Source organism: Bombus vancouverensis, chromosome 13 (assembly GCF_051014615.1).
Source record: "Bombus vancouverensis nearcticus chromosome 13, iyBomVanc1_principal, whole genome shotgun sequence".
NCBI lineage: Eukaryota > Metazoa > Arthropoda > Insecta > Hymenoptera > Apidae > Bombus > Bombus vancouverensis.
In genome coordinates this window covers 9,384,405-9,397,489 of record NC_134923.1, presented here as the reverse complement: position 1 = coordinate 9,397,489, position 13,085 = coordinate 9,384,405, and the positions used below count along the sequence as shown (strand labels likewise).

At 39.2% G+C, this 13,085-nt stretch overlaps 2 protein-coding genes across 8 annotated transcripts in view; both read left to right on the top strand.

The window, feature by feature from the left end:
- The window catches only part of bi (T-box transcription factor bifid), a 166,736-nt gene extending 161,621 nt beyond the window's left edge, over positions 1–5,115 (top strand). Inside the window, exon 7 of one of the 2 annotated variants that reach the window (XM_033341053.2) lies at positions 2,031–5,115. In XM_033341053.2, the coding sequence (XP_033196944.1) occupies positions 2,031–2,841 (811 nt within the window). In that variant the 3' untranslated portion in view covers positions 2,842–5,115. The remainder of the gene's footprint in view (positions 1–2,030) is intronic. The other variant, XM_033341049.2, reaches the window with a different exon arrangement.
- Positions 5,116–7,071: 1,956 nt separating this feature from the next.
- Positions 7,072–13,085, top strand: part of LOC117161664 (Fanconi anemia group J protein homolog) — a 164,756-nt gene continuing 158,742 nt past the window's right edge. For 2 of the 6 annotated variants that reach the window (XM_076623653.1, XM_076623648.1), the window contains exons 1-3: positions 7,072–7,399; positions 10,204–10,341; positions 10,426–10,893. The gene's annotated coding sequence lies outside the window, so the exon portion shown is untranslated. Of the gene's footprint in view, positions 7,400–7,504; positions 7,904–10,203; positions 10,342–10,425; positions 10,904–13,085 lie in introns of those variants that run through there. The other 4 variants (XM_076623651.1, XM_076623649.1, XM_076623652.1 and 1 more) reach the window with 4 other exon arrangements.

Sequence of the window (13,085 nt, the reverse complement as noted above, 5' to 3'; positions counted from 1 at the left end):
TGTTCACGTTGTCCATCGACTCGGTTGCTCTCTGTTTCAAGCCTTGTCGACGTTTTGCCACGGCTGTGTCGGTGCATTGATCGCATTACGCGGCATTAAGGCATCGGTGAGCCTCTCGTTACGTCCGGCTCTCGAGCGGCTCAAGCCGAGTCTTACACGATACTTACGTTCCCGAAACGTGTTCGTTAAAAAACGCTGATTTGCATGATGATCGCTTAAAAAAAGCTTTATCGTACCTGTTGGCATTTGGTGGAAAGACGCGATACAATGTGAAATTTCAAATTATCTAGTGTGCTTGGAACTAATATTAGGAGAGTGTGGTTTAGAGTATCTGGCTCTGTCAATTTGTTGGTTACGTGTGTGTAGGGTAAGTAAGTGGGTAGTGTGATTCGAAATTTGTGAGAATTGTTAAGAGTGTTTTTATAGAGTAATATTAGTGTTAATGAGATAAATAGGAAATTCTGTCTGAGAGACATCAAGCTCATAGATATTTCAAGTTTGTATGCTTTTTATTTTTGTTTAGAATACTTTACGCTTATTGTTTTATTATTGTTGGAAATAATAATTGGCGCGAGCTGTCCTAAATTTTCCAGACGACTCGTTTCGCATCAGTCGGCTGATAAAATTTTCCAGTTACGTCGTTCGAGTAATTGAGATTTGGAATAGGCGCGCAGATAGGTCGATTTGAGTGTCGAGCAACGGCGGTTTTTGGGGTAAATTGGTTTTCAACCCGAAATCGTCAAGTTTCTTAGGATAAATTGGTTTGAAAATTGGATTCGCCAGGGTTTTCGAGGGGAATTGCTTCGAAAATTGAAGCGTGTCATTGTTTAAAAATAAATTGCTTCGTATATCACGATATGTCGAAACTATCAAAGAATTTGAAATGAAAATAATAAGATACAATTAAACGTACCTATTATTTCGAAAGTATAAACACAAAGTTATAATTAAAAATTAGAAAGAAAAATTATAAATAAAATTCTTTTTCGAGCAACCGATTTGAAAAAATTGAAAAAATTTAAGTTTCACTACAATTAAGATGAATTTACATGTCTGATTATAATTTTACTGAAACTGTACTTTCGAAGCATCGAACATTTTGCGTTGCATTAAAATTAAAACATAGTCTTTTATTGCACAAACTTGGTCCAATATAATCGATCTACTGACACGTCATACATACAACACACGATCAATACACATTTTAGACGCACGCTTGCCAGCAACAGCCGTATGAGTGTCGCTACAACGATCACACGCGACGGCTAAAACGCCTGTAATTTGCCACAGGTGCGAAACACCTCGATTAAAGGGTGAATTTCAAATGATTGCATCTACTAAACCGATAATTGTTACATTTTTGACATACAACGAATTTACCTTAAATATCGCTGGAATAATATTTATAATACTCTTTGGACTCTAAAAAAAAAAATATGTAACACTTTAAAATATATAGAATTTTTAATTGAATAGAAATAGTTGTAAAATATTTCATAAAATCGATCCTTCTATTTTCACAGTCTAATCTGTAAAAATTTATTGTTACAACCCTTCTTTTTATAACATATAACATGACTTTCAACGTTAATAAAAGACCTCGGATCAATATTCTCTACACTTCATGCAATAATGCTTCTGACAATGAATTACTAAAGTAGTATTCAACTAATGTGATGCAAATTGCTGATAAATACGCGCTGCTAAGTAACTAAAGAATAAATTAATAAGAAACTTGGCCAACTGTCCCTGTATGGTAATGATATTAAAGTAATACACTAGCCAGAAAAATAGGAAAAAACGTGGAGGAAAATTTATTTCGTCTGTCAAATATTTGGCCTGCAGCAAACTAATTGAAGGCTAACTATGATAACCGTCTGATTTCCAAAAATTCTATGACTCTAACCTCCTGTAACTAAAAAAATCCAAAAAGCTTTCCATGAAGCTAAACCTTCCTAAAAAAATAATCCATTAAAAGAAAACATCCCAACGAGCCCTAAAAGATTGCTAACTCCGCGTCGTTGTTGCAGAAGGCAGGCGCTGTTGACAGTGTCAGGAGGCGGTTCCCGTCTAACAGCAGGTGGGCCAGCATCCCCCGAGAAGCGTCGTTCTTCCAATTCGGTTAACGACCTCTTAGATGACGAGGACAAACTTCTAGACGTCGTGGGACCCGATACACCCCATCCAGCGCATCATCAACGCGAGCGCGAACACTCTCGCGAGAGGGACGATCGAACAAGCGAAAGAGGGGAGGGTAGCGAGTCATCGGGTTCCGAGAGCGGCGGTGGACCAGGCCCAACGGGTTCAGAAGGGCCTCGACCGGACGTATCGGTTGGTCCACCGCTTCATCCGCCCCTGTTACCGTACCTCTATCCACCGGTACCTGGGTTATACCCAGGTCCAGGACCTCTAATACCACCCAGTCCCCTGGGAATCCATGGTGGAGTCACCCCAGGCATGTTGTTCAACGCGCAACTGGCTTTAGCTGCGTCCCAGCACCCAGCCTTGTTCGCTCACTATCCTCACCCCCTGGCCAGTCCTCTACATCAACTAAAAGGACATCGATTCGCGCCGTATACCTTACCAGCACCGTCACACGGATCCGCGTTCGAAACTGTCACCCCTGGTAGTAGGACACTCAGCCCAAGGTCTCCACCTCCAAGGCCTCCAACTAGCTCTCCCACACCAACGGCTGGCCTAACGTCGGGCGGCAGTTCAGCGGGTGAACTAAAATCCATAGAGAACATGGTGAACGGCTTACAAGAGAAAAGGAGGCGTAGCCCTAGTCTAACACCCGGTGGACACAGGGGGGACGCGGACGCTGGCGGAGGGAGTCCGTGACAGGAGAACGAGCCCGTGACCAGCACGAACGACGACCCCGATGACGAGCAGTTGGCCGAACCTTGCGAGCCTGAAGAGCTATCCGGCGACGAGAGGGAGCCGGACTCAACCTCCGAGCCGTCGTAGCAGGGGAGAAGGTCGTCGGTCTCTGACATCCTCCGTGCCCCGATCCGGGTCGGTCCATGGCGAGCCGGGCCCCGGGCACCTGGACGAGGGACGCTCGACATAACGAAGTGCAATTTTAGCCTGAGGACTGGCCGTGTGTTCGCCGGGCTCGATCTTCCGGGACACCACGCCGTTTTCCTGCGAGTGTGTACATAAAATGGCCGGGATGAATCGCGCGGGGCCCGGCTTCTCCGCGCGTTGGACACTGCTTCAAGACTCTACGACCGTTGCTGGTGTACATTTCTGTTTACGGGGCACGAAAGGGTGGGACGAGCGTGGTTCAATGGGGCTGAGACCTTGCTACATGGACGTGAGAGTTGTTTCGGGGCACAATTTCAAGAGGAACTCTTCGAATCACTTAGAGTGTGAGAAAACACTTTCGGGATATCCAATTATCTTGAACGATTAGCTTCTTGACAAAGCCATGAAATGGCTTTCTCTGGTTGATGGTCCTGGAACGCTTGGAAACGAGTTCGTGCAGTATAGATACATTTGGCTATTGCTCGGATCGATTGTTTAGACACTGAGTTCGTGTGAAAGATTCGAAGTACAAAATTCTGAAATTCCAAGCTTTCAATGATCGTCAATTTTATAGTGGTTGATCTTCTGGGGGTTTCAAGAGATGTCACGCTCGAAGTGTTTCGGAAAGTAACTAGAAAGCCATGAATGTGTTTCACGAGGATGGAAAGATTAACGAATAGCGTGGCTAGCGACAGTGGTTGCGTTCTACCCGCGTGCGTTTTAGGTGTAAGCGAGAGGGAGACATTGCAATACGAGAGCACCTCCTACTATTTGCAGCCCCTGTACATATGTACCCTAGTGATATTATATTATACTATATATATATATATATTATATATATATAAATAACTACTCTCTCTCTGTATTAATTATTGAATATAATATTATATTAATTATTAGAGAGACGTGAACGAAGCATAAACGCACGCTACCCGATCACGCCTCGACGCCCTCGGAAGTAGCGAAGAAAACGAAACAAACAAACAAACCATACAGAAAGTGGTGAAGATGTGCAACAAACGAACGATATAATTCGAGAATAGAAAAAGATTCGACTCGCTATTCGGCCGCGAAAATCGCGTCGACGCGTGTTTTAGATGATCAAAAGTAAAAAACCGAATGATCGATCGTCGTTCTTCGATTCGGTGCCTGCATAGAGGGCACAACCGTCACCAACCTCGTTTCATGAACGTTTCCAAGCCGAATCGAAACGACACTGAAAGATTTCTCTCGAGGCGTTCATCCACCCCATCTCGACGTCGTTGCTTCGAAAATGGAACACCACTCGCCCTTCCCAACCCTTGCGTCCCTCCTGTTTGTATAAACGTTAGCGATCGATGTAGATTAATCGCGGGAATTGTCGTAGAACATCGAGCAATCAGTTTCTCGAAAATAAAAATACCCAAGAACGATATAAAAAAAAAAAAAAAGAGAAGAAGAAATTCAGGACCTGTGTTGTTTCTGGAAGATAAAAATGCTCGCAACAACATCAATTTCGTGCGTCTTCGTAAGTAACCCTTTGGTCGGTAACATTTTTGAATTCTGGTGATTATTTCGACCAGATTAATATCGTACTGGATGAAAATTGATAGAACTGCTTGGTTGTAGGAAGGGTGATAGTACTGGTGGATGTCTTATCGGGGGTTGGAGTGCAATTTGCGTTCTCGGAGCTCGTTTTCGTCAATCGATGTATGTGTAAATGTAAAATTACTTTCTTCCATGCCGATAAAGAGCTCCTCTCCTTATTCCTTCGTTCTTTTCCTCACTTTTTCTTTTTTAATGAGAATGTAGCAACGGGACGGATTGTAGTATACGATATAAAATTTTGTTGCTGTTACCGTGTAAAAATGTGAAGTTTTGTAATTAGTTCCGTTTAATCCGCCTCTAGTGATTAACGTTATAGTTTGTTCGAGTTTTGCGAACTGTGGTTAACGGTAGTCGAAATATTATTCCTATGTAAATGTCGTGTTCTGTAACACCACGCAATGTTGCGATTGTATAAAATAGTGAACTACAGCTGTGGTGAATCTGATGCGTCGCTAGAATTATTTTTCGAAGGGTCCTTCTCATTTTTTTTTTTTTTTTTTTTTTAATTCTATGATAGAACAACTCGTGATACCTCCGACGTGTTTTATTGTATAAAAATGTGAATACCTATTATATCTCTGTTCCTACGTCTTTTTTTAATTAATTAATGCTACTTTGTCAGTTACAAACTGTCATTATAATGATTTTTAAAATATTTTTTTCCTATTTAAAATTTTAAATAAATGCGTTAAATGTTTCTCCCGCTCTCTTTTTCTTTTCTCGCTTTCCTTCATTTACTCTACTTTTTAGGGTATAAATTGCATCCCGACGATTTAAACAAATTAATCCAACACCATCCTTCCTTTGACACTTAAACAGTTGACACAGTGGCAAATCAAAAAATCTTGTTAAAAATATCAATATCGTTGGATAAAAAATGTTCATTTGATGAAGTCGAGATCAAAGGGTTAACAGCGTTAAGTTTACTAGACTTGACCGATCGAGTTCTATTTCCGCGACTGAAGCTCGTTTTCCTCGACACTTCCGCTGCTTAAAATCTATAATCTATAATCGTACTACTATTGAACCGAGAGAGAAAAATTCAAAATTATACAAAAGTAGGGCTGTTTTAGGGAAAACGAGTGAAACGTGGCCACATCTGTCGATTGGAACGAAAATGTAACTGCACAGGAAATTTTGTAAGAGCAAAATGTCGCTTCTTCGGCTCCAAAAAACCGAAAAAGAACCATTGAATGACAGTATGAGAAAACTCGAAGCGAAAATATAAGATTCGAGCGCAAACGAGGCTCGAAAGCGACGCGAATGCAACGCGCAGTATTGGTGCGCAAATCAGGGCCGTATCGTCGAGTAACGGGGCCCTACGTCAAGCTGCGATCTTTCCACAATCGAAGTTCCGTGAGAATCTTGCTCAACCATCATCGGTCCCGTTTTGTTTATCTTCGTTTCACTCCTGTATTTTCATTGCGGTTACTTCTCGAAGCGCGTTGCGTGCGGTCCTATGTGCTTAGAAAGTATGCGAGAGAGAGAAAGCGAGAAAGAAAGCGCGAGAGAGAAAGAAAAGAGAACACGTTGTCGAGAGAAAAGCAATAAAATAAATGAACAAAAGGAAACAAAGAAACAAGTGTAACTCGAGGAGAATCGAAACGTTCTAAAGTAACACGAGAATCCGTGATATTCCGTGGTTTGCATTGTATATTGTACACCCATCCAGCCCGATCCTGCTACGCCCTTACCTCCCAGAAACGCCCTCCGAGATCCACGTGACTAAGAATTATATATATATATTATATAATATATATATATATACATACATATATTAATTTAAAAATACGACATTGACTTTCTTCTCTGTATCTTTTCACCCTATATCGTGATTAAATATCTTTTCTTTGCACGGTGTACGAACAACGTTCATACACTTTAAGATACGACTAAAAGGAAATACTTCGTAACTAAAAAGTATAACAGATCGATTAACGTCATCATGACGCTCCGTTACGTCATTATCTCCGCAAACATTCAATTTGAATCAGCTCAAAGAGTTTCATTATTTCGATAATTAGACCTCGCCTGGACCAACCACTTTACTTCCGTGTAAATTCGATCCGGTGGTTTTTATTAATTTTCGATCGAGCTCGTACGCCAGGTGCACGATTGGATTCGTGTTAGGGTGAGGTTAAACGAGATCGAGAACAGAAATTTACCGAAGAAGCTGCTCCGGGGCTGCGTTCCGTAACGAGAGATCACCTGATACAGCGGCTCCGGTGAACCGGTTACTTTCAACGGATTGCGTTCTAGGCGGCCAATCCATGTTTTCTTCCCGCAAAAAGAATGAGACGATAATCCACGATATCGGAAATCTATCAGGTAAGCTGACCTATATAGGAATCACGGACGAAGGAGAAGTTTCAAAGTTGGTTATGCGCGCGAACGAGTCAGGCGAATGTGTACCACCTGGCGTCGGATCTAGTAATCACTGTTAATCACGTGATCGATCTTTAGCGTAAGTAGCGTAATAATCGTTGTAGCACCGCGGACACGGTCATTCTCCGCATACGATAAAATACAGTGGTGAAATAAATAAAATCGGGACCATTAAAAATCGGTCCCCCAGGGGGGGCGAGTCTCTTAATTTTTCCGCCTCGTCCGCCATAAAAGCTAACGACTTAATCGCACGTGAACGTACAAATTGCGTGATTGTATAATTAGAACCGGCCGGGATCGTGTAAGCGGGCATTTTTGTCGTCGGAAACGTGCGGCTCCACGGCTACCTTTTTCTTCCTACCACGAAATATCGCGGCCACGTTGTAAACAAGCTGCCTACGTGAGTATAAATAATTCATGCACGCGCGCCAATTCGCCGGAGAGAGAAAGAGAGAGAGAGAGAGAGAGAGAGAGAGAGAGGGAGTGTGAGTGAGTGAATGAGAGAGAGAGGGGAGGGGAGAGAGCAGAGTCTGTTCTTGTATACATATAGGTTTACGAACAAAAACAAAAAAAGAAGTAAAGTGGTCGCGATGAATTCTCGTATACGATTTGAGTGTGCGAGTGTGTACGATGTAACGACGAGGAAATTGTTATTGGGGTCACTTCCGCGGAAATTTCGGGTTGCTTGTTAATTTTGTGCAAATTCGATGGGGAGCCGAGGACATTTACATATTAAATCGTCGCGAGTATTTGCATGTGCAGATTTGATTAACTACAGCGAACCATATCGTTATTATTCAAACAATGGCATTAATACCCGTGCTCAGTGGTTTTAAGCTAGGTTAACCCGGCTATAACCTATATTCGACCCAATCGAACTCCAACGTGCAACAATGGTATCATGGTAGGTTTAACCTATACTATCTCGTGAAAATATCCGAACATTTGTCATAGAAAGCTTTTATGTGTATAGTGCGTATGTTGCGTAAAGCATTTTGAAATTTCATTGGTACTTTCATGAGGAACGACATACATTTATCAAATTACTACGGATATCTGCGCGTTTTTGGGACACTTAAGGTTTCCAAGATCTACGAAATGCATATAACACAAAAAAATGTATAAAATATTCAAAGTAAGACACTTGTTAGAATATTTAATGAATATTCAGTAAATAAAACGAATTTTTATTTTAAATCTATTTCTTTAATCACATTAACAAAAATATAAAATAATCACAGTCTATATATAATTAGTGCTAAAGATGGTCGCATTAAGTATTATGGTTTATTAATATTAATTTAATATCAATCACTAAATGATTGCGTAAGTAATGTCTTATTTTTCAAAACTATGTCCCACATTCTTAGTCATTCTAGAACGTTATTTAAGAAAAATTCAACTTTCATTCTTATCCATTTTGACAAGCAAAATTAAATAGATAAATACGGCAACAGATAGTAACAAATTATTACTGATAGCCAGGTCTCATTATAATGTTAATGAAATTTTAAAGTGTCCCGACTAATACATATAATGAATTCGAATACTTTCGTAAGCTACTGTACGTGAATACGTCAAACCTCGTAACCTCGATGACTAATCAGGCTACAGACCTAAGATGATAGTGGTGTATTTGAAATTTCTTGGTACTCGATTAAAAAGTAAAGTTCGATTATCGATGGCTATGGAACGATTGATGAATTATCTCTCATCTTTCACGAGGCGCATCGTCTCGAGCCGGACCTCCGTTCGCGAAAAAGGTGAAAAAAGACGGTTTACCGCCGCGAGTTGTAATTATGAGCTTTTTTCTCAATGGCAACACGTTGTAACTGTTAAGGCGTAATCGCGAAATCTCCGGAACGTCGACTGGTTCGCCTGGGTGTTCCCCATTAATTTTGCAATTTTTAAGAAACGAACGATCACCGTAATCGATGTTGAAATTTTTTAATGGCTTCCTCGTTTTTTCTCCGGGGCCATGAACGATGATGATTCAAGGTGTATCGAAAAACGCGCAGACGGTCTCTCTGTATGAATATTTATTCCCTCCATTATTTTTCGAGAATACAGTAGCTCGCGAAGATATTCCAACACTTGTAGATAACTTTTTTTAATATCTTGATATTTCATTAGCGCCGTTATGAGACTCGACTATTCTAATTGTATCGATAAAATTTCCAACTAATCTGAAAATGTACATGCATAGAAGTTGCAAGATATTTAGTGCAAATATGTATTTCTTACCACAAATGGTTTAAACAATTGTCCATTATGTTAGTAAGCCTCGATATTCAATGGAACCACCTGTAACACATAGAATGTTCAAGATGGCTATTCATACTCTATAATAATTTCTTATAAATTAATTTGTATACTACTTTTACTACTTTTATTAGATATATTTGCGCAGTAAATGTCTTGTAATTTTTACGTTACATTTTCAGATTGGTTTCAAACTTTCTCAACATAATCATGACACTCGTGTCTCGTTACAGCTAATGAAATTTTAAAATGTTTTACATAACAAATAGAATATGTACATGAAAATTTTCTATGGTAAGCGTTCGAATGATTCCACGAGGCACTATATTCATTCTGTCGAATGGAAGAAAGCGAGCAAAACGAGAGGACTATTTTACCGGCGTCGGAGACTTTTACGATTAACCTGTAAAAAATTTACAGGATTCTCGTCTTGGCCCTTGGTGGAAATAAATTTTTCCGCTCGGCGTGCACGAACCGCGAGCGTCGCGTGATGAAAATGTTAATCCATAAATGTTTGAAACGCTCGCCAGGGCGAATTCGTCGCATGCTTAACCTCCTTCGATTATCCTCGAGCGCGATGAATGTTTCATGTGCGCGATTTTACGCCGTGTCCGCGAAATTCCATTGCCATTATAAAATTGAAAAGTATTTGTAATTAACGATGTCCATCTCCACTATTATTCTTCTTCCTTTGTTCCTTTTTTATATTCTTCAGATGTTTAGACGAGGTAATTCAGAAAAGGCATAAATCTTTAAATCAAATACAATAGAACTTTAAAATAGCATTTCATCAATTCTATCCATTACCTATTACTTAACTAACAGCATACATTGGTAATACAACGTATATTCCCAATATTATTTTATCCGTTTCTCATTATTCTTGTCAACGTTGCTACTTTTAACACAAATACAAATTTTCTTTCGATTAATACAATTCAGGTAAATGGAGTTTTACTGTAAAGGATCAAATAACGATGGTGACGGTCCAAACCGGAAGTAACTAACAGAAGGAGATGCAAAGAATGAATAGAAGTGGAACGAAGTAGAAAAACGTTATAAAACTGGAGGGACGAAAAGGTAAAATGAAAGTCTAATGAAACGCTTTTATATTTGTGAGAAATTCAGATAGATATACGATAAAAATGGCGGACGATCGTGCAGATTTTCCACGTTGGTGTTGCAACGGTTGGTACGGTTGAAAAAAACGCATGGACTGTTGGACACGTCGGTGAGAATATGGCGATAATCTCTCGGGCAGAAACGAGTGGCAGTCACGGCAATGCCTAATCTGGAAAATCTACGAGCCGTGACATTCCATTTTCATGGTCAATTAATGCAACGCAATCGATTCACCGCCGCCGCTGACACCGTTCCAATCCTTTCACTCTTGTCTCCCGCCGATTTTTTACCACGGCCAGAGGCGATAATTGCTCGTCCAAGTTGTTGCCTAGTTCCAGCTAAACGGAATCAATTAACGAACGGTGAACGCGAACACGGGATTACTTCAGCGTTCTTTCATTACCGATCCCTGTGATTTAGACGTCGGTTAAGTCCTGGTTAAATAGAACTTGATTATAGATTAACTTGCATTAAGTGCAAATTAATCTCTGCGGGAACGAGCTTATTAAGGTGAGAAAATGTAATTATTTTTTATCTTTTAATTGTATTTGGTTAGTAGATATTTCGACATTTTATATCTGGTGGATAAGACTGGAATGATATCTTCAGATGGCTGAACAAAATTTCATTATATATCATTAGTACGTCTTCTGGGTTTTGTATTTGGAGTTTAGAGTGACGAACCAAAGGAACTTTAAAAGTTAAAATGTAATGAATAAGTGCAATATATATTATAGAATTGACAATTGTTACTAACATAGTAAGGTGTTTAATGTAAAAATTGCTCGAATACATCCATTCCAATCTTACTTTCTTTCGACCGCCACTATGTATTTCGTATTTTTATATTATCCTTTGGAATAATGTAGATATCACGTATATAGTTATCGTAGTGTATTTTGGACTTTATATCTTTGGATACTGTGTTTTGTATCTTTTGGTTCATCTCTTGCAATAATACTCGAACTAAACAGGAACTGAACGTGCTCCGTATAAGATTAAATAAATTTGATTTAACGTGGATTTAAATTGCTTTTGGATATATATTTAACTTCGATCAGGTCTCGAGGTGAATTTAAGATATCATGCGACAAATATGCATGACGTATATTGTCTCCATAGCAACTGTACAGTAGATAATAAAAGAAGAGAATCAGGAAGCTATCATTTAGAGATGATTTGCTTTATGTGGCAATAACTTCTCGCGTTGAACAGCTCAGATTCTGCTGACATACAAGGTGTTAAATTAAAATTCCATTAGGTTTATGCAAATTTAAATTTCGGTTATACCTAGGTCAGTCCAACTTCCCACGACGGAAACTTATTTTAAGCCTGGGTTAATTAAACCTCGTTAACAAGTAGCATCGTAAATAATAAAATATTCTCAAATATTCATTTTCCAGCCTGAACTCATCGCCATTGTGATAATCATCCTGTCAATATCTTCTCAAATAATTCATGAAATTTTACAACATGTCATAGACGACTGTCTTATATAAAATCACCTGTCAACATGTATCATTATAAATAACAGAAATCTGACCAACAAGTAAACGTGTAAAACACGAATTAGTTGAAAGTGGAGGCAAACAAAGGTTCGTGTCGGATTAAGCAAAATCCACAGGACCGTCTATATTAAAATCGAAGGGTAAACAACCACTTCGTGCCAATAAATGTTCTATCGTGGTCGCTTCGACCGCGAGACACAATTACATCTGCAAACACCGCGCGGGCAATTACGAGTGGCGTGCGTGCACGTCGAATCCGCGAACGCTATTAAGTCGAGGATAGTCTTGCAGGAAGCAAGATGAAATTGAAGGGAAGGAAGAACCTTCGGGTCGGGAGAAAATACCAACTGCCAGGAAATGTGGCTGGTCTCGAGCGTTTTGCGGTGGAGTAGGTCATGGCCTGCCCGCTTATTTACCAATGGAACGTTCCACCCGAATTTTTTCTTTCTCTCACGTTTTATTTCTCTTCTCTTTTGCGACGAATAATACTGTCTATAAGCTCAAGAGATCATTTAATTCCTTGTAATGAAATGACAAAAAATTGAGTGCGATTAATTTAGGAAACAATGATCTTTATCTGACACTTTATCTTCAAAATGTCTTGCGTTTATTCATCTCTGTATCAGATACAGAAAATGTATACCTTGAGGTTTCAGTAGGAAATAAATAATTAGTAACTGCATTATGTGTGATGCCACTAATGAAATTTATGTTGGTAATTTCGATGCCTCAGAGTATTAATCTTCCATAATCGTAATTACATCACGGATGTTTATGCATTTATTGGAAATTTAAAAGTGCAGAAATATACCTACATGACGTGTAAGAATTTCTGAAAACGTCTAAAGCGAAACGCTCGCTATAATATATAGTACGTGAAATAAATCTTTATCGAGTTATAATTGGCAGTAATAATGAAGTAATAATAAAGAATAAATTTTAGATACTACAATTTAATAATATTCGAAGAACTTGAACCGTTTATAGCACTGTCTTTAAACTACAGAAATCTCTATAATGTCTTTGATTTATACAATGCAGATATCTAACATTTTCATCTACTTTATTTATTTATATACGTCTATCGATAATTTGGTCTTTAATATGTTAAAGTTAGCTAGATCAATGACTATGCTTCAAAGCTTATTTCGTAAATTACCAATGTTATGATAGAAACTTGAGGATATTAGGAAT